The 12,732-nt window shown below is 29.9% G+C and overlaps 3 protein-coding genes across 3 annotated transcripts; 2 read left to right on the top strand and 1 right to left on the bottom strand.

Annotated features, from left to right (window-relative positions):
• Positions 1-68: 68 nt before the first annotated feature.
• DnaJ-11 (DnaJ (Hsp40) homolog 11) lies at positions 69-2,400 on the top strand. Its single transcript, XM_013312485.1, has 5 exons — positions 69-217; positions 322-498; positions 1,022-1,109; positions 1,636-1,789; positions 2,009-2,400. The coding sequence occupies exons 2-5, from the start codon at positions 322-324 to the stop codon at positions 2,244-2,246; spliced, it is 657 nt and encodes a 218-aa protein (XP_013167939.1). The 5' UTR covers positions 69-217; the 3' UTR covers positions 2,247-2,400.
• A 2,634-nt stretch (positions 2,401-5,034) lies between these two features.
• Positions 5,035-7,102, bottom strand: Vps37B (vacuolar protein sorting 37B). Its single transcript, XM_013312031.1, has 3 exons — positions 6,791-7,102; positions 5,788-5,959; positions 5,035-5,496 (listed from the first exon to the last, which is right to left on the bottom strand). The coding sequence occupies exons 1-3, from the start codon at positions 6,908-6,910 to the stop codon at positions 5,144-5,146; spliced, it is 645 nt and encodes a 214-aa protein (XP_013167485.1). The 5' UTR covers positions 6,911-7,102; the 3' UTR covers positions 5,035-5,143.
• Positions 7,103-7,411: 309 nt separating this feature from the next.
• On the top strand, positions 7,412-10,053 carry PIG-L (phosphatidylinositol glycan anchor biosynthesis class L). The gene is made up of 4 exons (XM_013312084.1): positions 7,412-7,875; positions 8,115-8,405; positions 8,696-8,789; positions 9,103-10,053. The coding sequence occupies exons 1-4, from the start codon at positions 7,560-7,562 to the stop codon at positions 9,275-9,277; spliced, it is 876 nt and encodes a 291-aa protein (XP_013167538.1). The 5' UTR covers positions 7,412-7,559; the 3' UTR covers positions 9,278-10,053.
• Positions 10,054-12,732: the final 2,679 nt, after the last annotated feature.

Here is a 12,732-nt window from a genome sequence, read left to right as displayed (position 1 = left end):
AAAAAAATGTTGGTGGAAAATTAGGCAAAAGTCAAATCGTTGCATAACTTTTAAATAATTACGTTCCTGTCAATGTCACCTGTAATTTCAAGGTTTTTGTCCAAAACAAAATGAAAAAATTACAGGTTTAATCTGGCCTCCGTTATCCTGGATAACAGTAAATCACCCTTAAAGGGTCTTGTTTAATAGGTTTAATTAATATCATATTTGGGTACAAGTAAGTTGGACAATTTAGTAAAGTTTATAACCAAAGCAATAACTTTGTTGTAATACATATTGCGTATTATTTCTAACTTACCCTGTGTATATATCTTTAAATAGATGTTGAGACAAAGGCAGCAGAAGATAATTTTAAGTGCTATTCGTAATATATCTTCAAGACCAAGGCTATGCGCTAGTCACTATGATGTACTCGGTGTTACGCCAAAGTCAACACAAAATGATATTAAATCAGCCTATTACAAATTATCCAAGTTATATCACCCCGATATATCGAGTGTAAGTATCATACAATATACATCAATGAAATAATTGATTTTTTAATTACATTTAATATTGATTATCTACATTTACTGATAACAGAGCCTAGTCCGCAACAGTGTTAAATCAGAAGTAGTGCAACATCATCTTATGCCTTAATGCTGATAAACCTATGTTTCCTCTCTACTAAACCATTCTACCAGTTTTAAATCACATCCAAATCATGGGATAATTTAGAAATTTATTCTATAGTATTATTCCACACTGATACTAGAAAAGCAGTGACAATTTTTACCATAGACACATCATCATAATCTCTCTTAAGGTTGTGGCTTTTTATGGCCGGTTATGGGAAGAATGAGTTTGAATTTAATATTTATGTTTTCAATGTCACTTGGTAGTGTTCATTGTATATGCACTTGATTCAAACAACTATTAGAAAGTAATCATCATTTATCTTTAACTTAATTTAAATAAAACATTGATGCCCCTTGATATTGCTGTAAATGAAATATATCATTAAAAAATTATTGTATTACAGGATGAAACATCTGCTAAGAAATTCAGAGCTATAACAGAGGCATATGAGGTGTTAGGAAATATTAAATTAAAAAAAATGTACGACAAAGGTGAGCAAAAGATGAAATAAATTTAAAGCATAAAAAGTGTACATTGATGTTAAGTTTGAAAAATTAAACTTTTATTCTGAAGTTAACTGATTTAATTGATTTCATCTCATAGTAACAATTTAACTCAAAAAGCATACATTGATTGTTGGAATATGAATAAGAAGGAAGTAATACTGCTGATAAAATACATATGTGCAAAAGCATAGTTAATATAATTGAGATCCTGTATAAGGAAAAGGAATTATTCAAACTTTCGTGAGACATTATACTAAACTAATATATAAACACGGCTAAACACTCAGAAATAATTCCAGTAATGACAATATTGTATACTAGCTGTCACCTGCAACTATGTCCGTGCGGAAAAAAGAAATGAGTAACCTATGTCTTCTTCCAGACTATGTTCTATTTTCAAAATTCATCAAGATCCGTTGACCCATTCCGGAGATACCTTCCAAGAAACATCCATCCATTTAAACTTTCGCATTTATAATATTAGTAAGATTATTGTATAAATGTATTTCAGGTTTGCTAACCGGCAGGGAGAATACAAGTAGAATGGATTATACTCCCGACACTGAACCAGATGATCCAACACTTAAGTTTTACAGATCACATTCTAAACGACAAGTAGCACCAACCATGGATGGTAGAACACCAATCTACGACTTTGATGCATGGTATGTTGCAAAAAAGATTTTTTTTACGAATTCAATTGATGGCAGTAAATAAAGTCCAGCTTGATACCTGTATGCGTTCCTGAGAAAAAAGGTTTTGATAGACAGATGGACGGACAACAAAGTAATACTATAAAGGTTTTTTTCCATAGGAGCTACAGAACCCTAAAAACTGACAATATTGACAATAGTTTGTTGACTGATTTTAAAAGTGAATTGCAGGTCAAAACAACACTACGGTGATTTATTGCAAAAGTCCATCAAAGATAAAGAGTTTCTTAAAAAGAAAGCAGCAAAAGTTAGAGAGTTGCAGCAGGGGACACAGCAAGAAACTTTATTTTACACTCTATTCGGTGTTGGTTGTCTATTCCTGTTTCTTGTTGTCTATGGTCAAGATGATTACGACAAAGACCGTGTTGTTAAAAATATTACCGCGAATAAAGAAACCATAGACAAGTAAATATCAAGTCCACTTAGAACAATTGTTATTAGATAATTATTTTTTTAATATTGTTAGTTCCAGTTGATTTTGCTTTGAGCGACTAAATATAACTTAGACTATATGTATATATTGTACATATTTAGATATCTCAACTTTAAATTACTAAAGCAATGTTTATAAAAAAAATGCGTTTTTGTTCAAACAAAAAAAAGTACCTCGATTCTTGTATAGTGTTAGGAAGAAAATCCGTCACTGTGCCGGTGTATCGCAACACTAGCCTTATTAAAATTTCAACGTTTATGTCCCCTCACTAATCAATCTGACATTTGACTTTTTCACGAAAGCTCGCCATTCCAAATAATTCTAACCAATGCGTAATAGTAGCAATTATTAACCGTGAGTTTCTGAGACTGAAATTATCTCTGTTTTGTTAAAGATAATGAAAGGGATGATGATATGTTTTACGCATAAATTTGGTATCAGAAAGTCACGGTCAATGACTTAAATTGAAACTCCATTTAATTTAATTATAATTATATTCGTAACATAAATACATATCTGATTTTAAAAAATGCAATCCTATACACTTAGTCTATACACCAAATTATTAAACTCTCCTAATTGAGATAGTTTTTTTTTCACAAAGAATAAAAGGATTCTTTTAATTAATTAAAAAAAAAGTTCTTAAAAATAATCACATTATATCAACCCATGCCACGAAAATAAGCATATTTTATGACAACTCGATATTTATGCGTAGACATAACTAAAACATTTATGTCTTAAATTAATGTAACTAAATTGACATAGTAATTTTATCGCTATAGTATCTATGACGCACAATCATTTACTTTACACGACTATCATGTTTTTGCGCACGCGTAGTACGTATATCTAGGTTCTTTAATTATTCTGATGAACGTTTGATTGCTTATTAAAATTGTTTATAAAAGTTTCGTTGTTTACAGCAGACAAAGTGACACCAAACGAAGTATTACTTACCCTTTTAGTAATTTACTGGTTACCTAAATAGAATCTTAGTGCATATTTCAAATACTGAATCTAAACTAAGGGCTCCCTTAGTGACCAGTTCGGTCTTAGTGAGTAATCGAGAGTAAATTTGGCATTCCGAACTTGAGTGTGCTTGGGAGCGATTACGTGCAGATATATTTTTGATATCTTAAAATTATGAATAGTGAAATTTACATATTAGGCATGTGCATAACAAATTTTACATCGCAATCAATTATAATTACAGGATTTATATATAACTAAACAACGAGATGTAAATAGTATAAAGCTTTTCAATATATTTGGCGGCTCAAGGTCAACTCTCTCCCCAACATTTACGCCTTGCTATTCATAATATTGTGTTCTGTGTAAAGTTCCACGCCTCTAATATATTTGAAAAATACTATACCAAAACTGATTTATTAGTAGGACCTGGATAAGCCCAAGATGACTAACAGTGGGTTTCTGACATCAAAACCTCTGTATAAAATATATCTTCACCCCGTCTTTCATCTTTGACAAAACAGATAACAATATATTTTGAACGAAGATTTTGGACTCAGAAATCCATATTTTTCTTGCTGATAGAGTCTTCTCTCTAACCCGAATCACTTATGAAGGTCGTCCGTTGGGACCGGATTCATACTTATTCAGATTTAACTGTTGTAACAAGTCGATCCATCAAACAAAAACAGAGATGAACAGTTGACATCGTTCCTGGTCTCTGCATTTAGAAATTAGATTAAAAAAAACTGGTCGTTTATTAATAGAAATGAAAACATTATTTAATTTAATCTATATTATTTGCCTACTTAATACAGTAAGAATCACATTCCGTCTACATAAGCACCACTTTAAGCGGACAGTTGTGTATTACAAATAAATTTATTTATGATAACAATTGACGTAAATTAAATTACTGATAAACGTATAAATACCAAATACATAAGGAAAATAAAACATTCAAGAGCTAAAGTAATTATTATAGTCTCTTTTGAAATTATCAGTCTAATTTATTTTGAGAAAAGCAACGGAATCCTGTCTTTTTTATGAAATGAATGAAGATATTTAATACGTTAAAATCGGTTTCTGACTGATAATCAAAGAAAAATTAATAATTCAATGTACATTTTTGTTTTTATCTTTCAATATTGATGAAATTGAATCTAGCCCTTTATTACTAGAACACATTCTAATATATTGAATTTAAATTTTATATGAAGATTATTCATTTAATTAAAAAATAGTCTTAATTTATTCATACAATCCAATTTAAATTTCTTTTGAATATTTTTTTTAAAATAATGATTCCATACAACAATGACTAACCATGGGTTTCTGAGACTAAAAATGTTGATCTTGTTTTGTCAATGATAAAGACAGAAGACGATATATTTTATACATATATTTTGGTCTCAGAAACCAACGGTAACTATCAAATATCTTCCCTAACTTGAACTAAATTAGAGATTTCCAATACATCACAATTGTAATAATTCCCTCATATTCAAATATTCAAAAAATTATATTAATCTAGTTTATTGAACCTTTTTATTATTAAATAGGTACTATTCATATCCTTGATATTTGCATTAGCCACAACTGTTTATTTTTTAATTTTAATTCCTGTGTTTTAAAGTAGCCAGTTTTAAATCGCGACTACATTAAAACCTTAAATCAATTAAAAACTAAACATTACTATTATAATTGATTACAAAAAAAACGACAAAGTATTTTATTATGTACAAATTGTACTGGCTTACGGGAAGTGAAAATGAAATTATAAAAAAATTATAAAAAAAAACTTAATTGTAATTGAATTTCGAAGCATTGTCGAGTACTTTTTACGACATTAATATAAAAAATCACGATCCACATGATAATAAAAAAACTTATTTACGTAATTAAAAATGGTTACCGTACATTCCGGGCATTGGCATATTTAAAGGTCCAACTGGGTATGGTACGCTTGGTACATTCTGAGCATAACTCGGGTACGGCAAGAATGGTTTAGCTAGGCCATTACCGTAAGAACTTTGACTTCCAGACCGTAACAATTCACTCATTTTGTCCGCTTTGAATTTCTGTAAGTGCATCTTCTTGCGAATTGGTTCAAAATCTTCAAGAAACTTATCAACATCAACTTTCCCTGATAGAAAGTCTTGTGCAATATTTTCGGATTGTTCTTCTGATTCCGCTGCAGCTGTTTGAAGCAGTGCTAACGTTGTATCCGGTGATATACCAGCTGATTTATTTTCTGAAATGAAATGACTTATAGAGATTTATTGCCTATTCAGGTATATATTAAAAGCGTCAATAGCCTAATGGTTAAGGGTACGGATTTCCGATCACGAGGTCGGGGGTTCGAATCCCGCCATTCGACTATCGTCGTAAATCATATCCTAGCATAAGCCTGGAGCTTAGTTGGAATGGTAAAAGAAATATTTAAAAAAAAATTGTATTTGTAACCATAGGCATTTAAATATGAATAAAATAATAAATGTGAAAATTAGATTCTGAAGGATAAAAAATTAAAAAATAAACTTACTATATTCATCTAAAAGTTCTTGAATATGATTACATAACTGTTCACCAAGTTCCGATTTTTGTTGTACTTGACTTTTTAACTTTTCTAATTCAGGTTCCTGGCTCAGATTAAACTCAGCCAAGGATCTGTTGCTGGCAATCATCATTTCCTTTTCTGTCTCCCAATCTTTCACCTATGAATAGTAAATATTTATTAAAACGGGACTTTTAAATGCCTCATTTAAATCAAATAAAGTAAACAATGCAATTTCATTAACATAGTACTATGAATTTATTATCTTACTAACATTATAAAGGTGAATATTTAGATGGACTGATGGATGTCTGTTTGTAGTTATCTCCGGAATAGCTACATGGAATTTGTTGAAATTTGGTATAGACAGAACTTAGTCTGCGTTCCGTTCCGTGCGGATGGAGACACAGGTGACAGCTACTTATTATTATTATAATTTTTTTTTAAATTTCTTAATACAAAAATCTGTCATTATCAAAAACAAGCCTAAATTATCTACTAGAACTGACCTATATTTTACTGATTAATTGTGTCTATTTTTATCTATAAACTGTTATAATTAACTCTGTATTCAGAACAATGGAAACAAAACAACAATGCATATTACTGGCTAACAACAAAGATGAGCAACATTTTGTTACAAACATCCTTTGTTTGTCTTATAAAACCTTATTTGTAAACAATCTGTTGTTAATAAATACTATTGTTTATGTAATTACTGTGTATCTTCATCAATTATGTTTTTTTTAATGTAAATAAGCAAAACTTTATTTGGATTTTCATGTACGAAAATAGCTACTGAGAGTTCAGTCCTCAAAAACTTTTTACAAGCTTTGTAATTCATAACAAAAATATTATTTTTGAAGAGCAACAAGTACAAACTTGTATTCAGTTTCTATTGCTTGACCTAATGATGTTTACAAAAAACATTAGATGTAAGTACAAATATTTGTATAGACAATAAAGGATACTTTATAATCTAAATAATTACCTGTTTTACGTCTTTCAAAACTGCATCAAATTTTGTATCATCGTTGAGTATTTCCTTTAATTCGTCAGAATTCAAATGATCAAGGAAACCTATAGCTGGGGAGAAGTCCGGTTGAATCATCTTGATCGCAATAATTCTTATTCGACACAGCACAATCAAAGCTTGTTCTCAAAAAACTGTTACAAGTACACAAATAATATTGTGCTAACAAAATTTCCAGATCTAGCGTTTAATTAATAGATAAGGTTTTTACAATTTAATAAAAATTATTACAATTACGATACATTGTTGAATTGACATTAATTCCAATGTCAAAATGTCAAACAAATAAACTTCAACCTTTCGTCAAAGGCCGACGGTTTGCTCGCCAAAGACTAAATAAAAGAATTACACGGACACTTATATAAATGCATTTGAAAATGCTTCTTCACAATACAAATTATCTTTTTCATTAATATTTAAATATTATAAAAATTCTACAAATAAAATTGATTCATGTAGAAAAAAAATCCTAATTTACAAATGAAGTTCACGAACGCTGCAATGTGATTGACATATGTTTTCAAATCAACTGTCAATGTCACTTTCTGTCACTACAATTTTGGTGTCTTGTCAATAATCGTCACATAGTCAATAAGTACATTAATAATTAATAATGTAACAAATTTATTACATTTATAGTATTAAATCAATTAGAATAATACTGAACCGATGAAGAACAATATTCTATACTTCAGCTTACAAAGATATATTTACATTCTAGTCAGAAATGTCATTTATTGACTCGTCCTTTAACGTAGAAATAGTGTACAATTTTTATCTTAAATTTATAGCTGAGACTTTGCTATATTTAAGAAATTTTATTTTATACATAAGTTTATGGATCGCTGGCTACCTTTGTGTTTGTTGTGTTGTGTACCGACGATATGCAAGGAAGTTACCTACGCGAATTCGTGGAGCACTCGGTGCCAAACGGGTTCTTCTAGTAATAGCGCACCCGGATGACGAATGCATGTTTTTCGGGCCAACAATATTCAGATTATGCGAACAGGGTGCTGAAGTCTACATATTATGTTTATCAAATGGTGAGTACGATTTTATGTTGTCTAACATGCTTACCTTGGCTCTATTCCATTTGTTACTATGAAACGTATCTGTGTTGTGTAAATCCTTCAAACTAAAAACTCACAAGTCACTTTATATGATATGTGAAACTTACATCTTCAAAATTATGGTTAATTAGATGTTTGATAATTTATTTTATTCAAAGTCAATTGAATGTGTGTAACATCCTATAACTAATTACCCTTATTACATATTTTAGGTAATTATGAGGGCAAGGGCAATATTAGAGAAGAAGAGTTATGGAATGCGTGCAGAGTACTTGGAGTTCCTGAAGGAAATATTTATCTTATTAATGATACAAGAATGAAAGATGATCCTAAAGTACAATGGCCGGTGCAAGTTATAGCTAAACTTATACACCATCATGTTGAAGCATTAGAAGTTGACACACTAGTCACATTTGATAGAGGTGGTATTTCATCTCATCCAAATCATTCCGCAGTATTTTATGCTGTTGCTTATATGTTTGTTGAGAAGAATATGCCTAAAAGTAAGTAATTTACTGTAATAAATTGTAAGTATTAGATATCTACTTCTTGCTAATATTACAAAAGCAAAAGATTGGATAGATGGATGTTTGTTCGAAGATATCTGGAATGTCTCATTGGATCTTGATGTAATTTGGCATAGATATAGAACACAGTCTGGAAGAACACATAGGCTACTTTTTTTTTCAATTTTGGGCGATAGCTAGTGTATTATAAAATGTATACTGGGGTCTGGAGTAACATTATTTAATTTACTTTTATAATTTAAAAATTATACTTATTACTGTTTCAGGATGCACAGTCTACACAATGGATTCTGTTAATATTTTGAGAAAGTATATGGGTTTTTTAGATTTACCGCTAAGTTTTGTGCTGTCTTCTAAAAGGTTTGTTAACATATTATATTAATTATTGTTTTGGGAAGTATAACGTTTTATATAAAAGTAGTTGTTGCCCGCAACTCCATCGGAGAGCCATTAAAAAAATTTATAAAAAAAATTATATGAATATTCAATAAGTTTGAGAATCAGTGACCTAATATTTTTTCATATAGCGGATAGTCGCGGGCGACAGCTAGTGTATATTATATTATTTTACTGCTGATTTCCGGTATAAAAACACTTGTAAAATGAACTTTGCCTACATATAAAAATTTTATACTCATGTCACAATTTTACAATAGTATTTGAACATTTTCAGATATTTCCTCCGTTGGACGGAAAGTCGTCGTGTGACGCGTGCAATGAAGCAGCACAGATCACAAATGGTGTGGTTCCGGTATTTATATGTTATTTTCTCTAGATATATGGTGATAAATACATTAAGGAAGATAAATCTAGCTGATATTGAGTTAGAACTTGAAGTTGATGATTGAATTTTAATATACCTTTATATACAAACATTATCTATGTTTGGGTTCTTATTTTTTATGTACAGTGTACTATTTACTTACCCGATTTGGTGAAATGTCACTTGACACAATGCAATCGAAAACTTGTCATAGCGACTTTGATATGTGCTAAATTATAATTATTATGGTTGGTTTCTGAGACCGAAAACCCTGTTCAATACACACATGTTATGTTTGACAGAACAGGAATAATAATATTTGTTATAGAAGGATTTTGGTTTCAGAAACCATCGGTTAGCCCTTATTGCATGGGAACTTTTTTAATTCCTTGATAAAGTCAACATTGTCAAGTTGAATCGAGCGATGAACACTTTAATATAACTGCTTTATAAAAAACGCCCTTGCAAATTAGGGCTTAAGTTGAGTTTGCTGTATATTCGATTTAAGTGGAAAGCCAATTTATTTCTTTGTACCTTTAGGTTAATTGTAACATATCAATGGTAGTCGGCTAGAATTTTGGAATTAGGTTTCTTCTTTGTTGTAGCAAGATCTCATTTATAGATTATAAAAAATAACAATATTCTATGTTAGTTTTTCCAAATCGCTACATTCGAGTATAAACCTTATTATAACTCCGTCTCTTTGAAATAAAGATGAAGAAAAAATGTGTAAGCAGAGTAAAAAATAAGTTCTGAAATATTTTGTTTTCTAAAATTTTACAGCTGTCCTTTATAACCAGTGTTTTACGTTATAGTCAAATTCAATGGAAATTAATAATTATTACAAACATATCTAAATAACACATTGTTTGCATTTGTTTTTAATAAGTCTGTAACTACAGACTTATTAAAAACAAACATGTTTCTATCATCATACTGAATGCGAATGTTTAGATGGATGGATGTATGTTTGAAGGTATCTTCAGAACGGCTGAAGGGATCTCGATAAAATTTACGTATAGAGTCTGGAAGAACACATAGGCTTTATGTTTTTTTTAATCCGCGCGGACGGAGTTGCGAGTGACAGCTAATTAATTTATACACTATAACTTGCTAAAATAAATCCATAGACAATAATTGACATTATTAGCCAGTGACATTTGTAAATATATTCTCTAATTTCCATTAAATTTGTCTATATATTGTAAAAAAATTAAATGGAAAAGTATTTTTTATTGTTTAATGTTTTTTGTAATCTGTACCGCAATCAATTTTGCCATGTTATATCGTGATCGTCCTTTAACTTAATTATTTATTAAGATAATAAATGTTTTTTTTTTATTACAAACTTAGTTTGTACTTTTAAACACCTTATTCTAAGGACAATAAGAATTTACCAAACATTTAAGTTGAAATGTCCATTGTGTATTTTCCTTCCCTTTTTGCCACTGAGGGTCTCGGAACCTACCCTGAGCTAGGGGTGACTAGGCCACTAACCACGCTGGCCCAGTGCGGGTCGACTTCACACATACCTTTGAATTTCTTCTCTGATATGTGTAGGTTGCATCACGATGTGTTCCTTCACCGTAAGAACATCGGATAAATGTACACATGTAAATCGAAAAACACATTGGTACATGATGGGATTCGAACCCAGGACTTGCAGTCTACTTAACCTCTGAGCCACTGAAAATCTTACATAACTCACCATTTTTCAAAAACAGCATCTATTCCGTTGATTCTTGATATGTTTTTAAGCGAAAAATCCTATTTCTAACACGTTCAATGCTACTTTATTTACGTATTAATTTGAAATACAAGAGCAGATGATATAAATGTGTAATAGTGTGTCTATTTAAGATAGATTAGTTTGACAATTCACTAGAGATGGGTTGATTAAAATTGGTTGTGAAAATTTTTAATTTTTGATGGTTCTCATAGAACTCGCAATCGAAAATTTCGTGACAACTGTTTTTGATTTACAACATAAATGAAATTGTTCCTTTTTATGTCAATTTTATTCTTCAAAATTACGTAGAAAAATAAAATATTACACCAGAAATTGAGATGTTAAGAAATAAATAGAGCTTTTTTAAATGTTTTTTTAGTTGATTGCGCGAGACATAACTAAATATCTATAATAAATTCAAAAAGAAATAGTATTATTTGTTAGATTAATATTATTACAAGACCGATTATCGATAGTTTGTAATGCGCGTACGGTCGACACTATGACAACCGTCCATGAAGTACAACATTAATCGTCATACAAAATTAATTCGATACTTTATAGGCGTCAGTTGTCAAACTAATGTATATTAAATAGACACGCTATAAATGGCCATTTAGGAAAAATTCAAAGACAAATTATTCGATTAAATTATATTTATTTTGTTGGCCTTTAAAGTCGACGGTACATTTTTTACTACAGTTGTTTATTTCAATACTTTATATACTTACATATCGATGCGAGAATTTTTTTTTTAATTTAGCTAAATATTAGAAATTGACAATTTTAGCTTTCTATTGTGTAAATATTGCTATTAACTGTGCTCTGATCTGTTTTTATATATTTATAAATAAATAAGGAAGGAGGAATAGGATTTTTTTTTTCATCTCAGATTAGTCATCGGTTTACAATTATAATGAAATAACTATATTTTATCGTCTTCTTAATAATAATTATACTAAATTTAAAATATCTAATTATTCTTTTCAAAATTTATGTAAACAGTAACATAATCTGTATCTTAGTAGTGGTTCGAAATTCAAACTAAGATTCAGATTTAAAAAAAAAAAGTTTTTTTTACTTAACACGTTAGCTGCCATGTCGGACTATATGTCCGACAAGCTAATGTTTCAAACAGGCCGTATCGGACTTTGTGTCCGACAAGCCATACTTCCATTCGCCTCACTCCTCGCTGTGGCTTTTTAATCGAATTATTGTATACAGCGTGACCTGCAAGGTCCCATTCAAATGGTTTTGGACAAAATTAAAAAAAAAATCGTTTTTCGAAAAATCATTATGGCAGCTATCGTGTTAATATTCATTAGAATATATTAGTTGTGTTTAAAAATAAACCGAAGACTAATAGAAAATAAAAAAAGGATAGCAATCATAGCAATGTAAGCAGATATGTGCAGTTCGCACGAAAATAAAATAAAAAATCTGAAGTGTACTTAATTTTATTTGGTAACCGCAACAAAAAAAAGCTTTAACAATTATCAAAGCGGAAAGCTTTAAATTATATTTTTTTTATTATTATAACTTAATAATAAGCCCAATTCTTTTGCACCGTCATAGTGAAAATATTTTTATTATTGTGTGATTGGACTTTATATCTAGAAAAGCGAGTTTATTTTCAGCCATAAAACCATTAAAATAGCTAAAAATGTTACTACATCGAGAAAATGTAAAGTTTTAAGAAAATTAAGTACTTTACATTTATATAAGAACTTTAGAAAAATATAAAAACCAAAAAACAAATAATTAAAAAGCACTAAGCAACGCTACGCGTGTCTAAACTACACTGTAAGACG

The sequence above is a fragment of the Papilio xuthus genome, unplaced genomic scaffold (genome assembly GCF_000836235.2).
Source record: "Papilio xuthus unplaced genomic scaffold, Pxut_1.1 DF827679.1, whole genome shotgun sequence".
Taxonomy (NCBI): domain Eukaryota; kingdom Metazoa; phylum Arthropoda; class Insecta; order Lepidoptera; family Papilionidae; genus Papilio; species Papilio xuthus.
This window is presented reverse-complemented; position numbering and strand designations above follow the sequence as displayed.

What these genes read in the sequence shown, in the direction of transcription:
- DnaJ-11 (XM_013312485.1), top strand. Translation starts at nt 322, where the DNA reads ATGTTGAGACAAAGGCAGCAGAAGATAATTTTAAGTGCTATTCGTAAT. An exon ending in AAAAAAAATGTACGACAAAG is followed by an intron (nt 1,110 to 1,635) that starts GTGAGCAAAAGA and finishes AATGTATTTCAG; the next exon opens with GTTTGCTAACCGGCAGGGAG. An exon ending in ATCTACGACTTTGATGCATG is followed by an intron (nt 1,790 to 2,008) that starts GTATGTTGCAAA and finishes AGTGAATTGCAG; the next exon opens with GTCAAAACAACACTACGGTG.
- Vps37B (XM_013312031.1), bottom strand. Translation starts at nt 6,910, where the DNA reads ATGATTCAACCGGACTTCTCCCCAGCTATAGGTTTCCTTGATCATTTG. An exon ending in TTTTGAAAGACGTAAAACAG is followed by an intron (nt 5,960 to 6,790) that starts GTAATTATTTAG and finishes TACTATTCATAG; the next exon opens with GTGAAAGATTGGGAGACAGA. An exon ending in AGAACTTTTAGATGAATATA is followed by an intron (nt 5,497 to 5,787) that starts GTAAGTTTATTT and finishes ATTTCATTTCAG; the next exon opens with AAAATAAATCAGCTGGTATA.
- PIG-L (XM_013312084.1), top strand. Translation starts at nt 7,560, where the DNA reads ATGTCATTTATTGACTCGTCCTTTAACGTAGAAATAGTGTACAATTTT. An exon ending in TGAGAAGAATATGCCTAAAA is followed by an intron (nt 8,406 to 8,695) that starts GTAAGTAATTTA and finishes TTACTGTTTCAG; the next exon opens with GATGCACAGTCTACACAATG. An exon ending in TTTGTGCTGTCTTCTAAAAG is followed by an intron (nt 8,790 to 9,102) that starts GTTTGTTAACAT and finishes GAACATTTTCAG; the next exon opens with ATATTTCCTCCGTTGGACGG.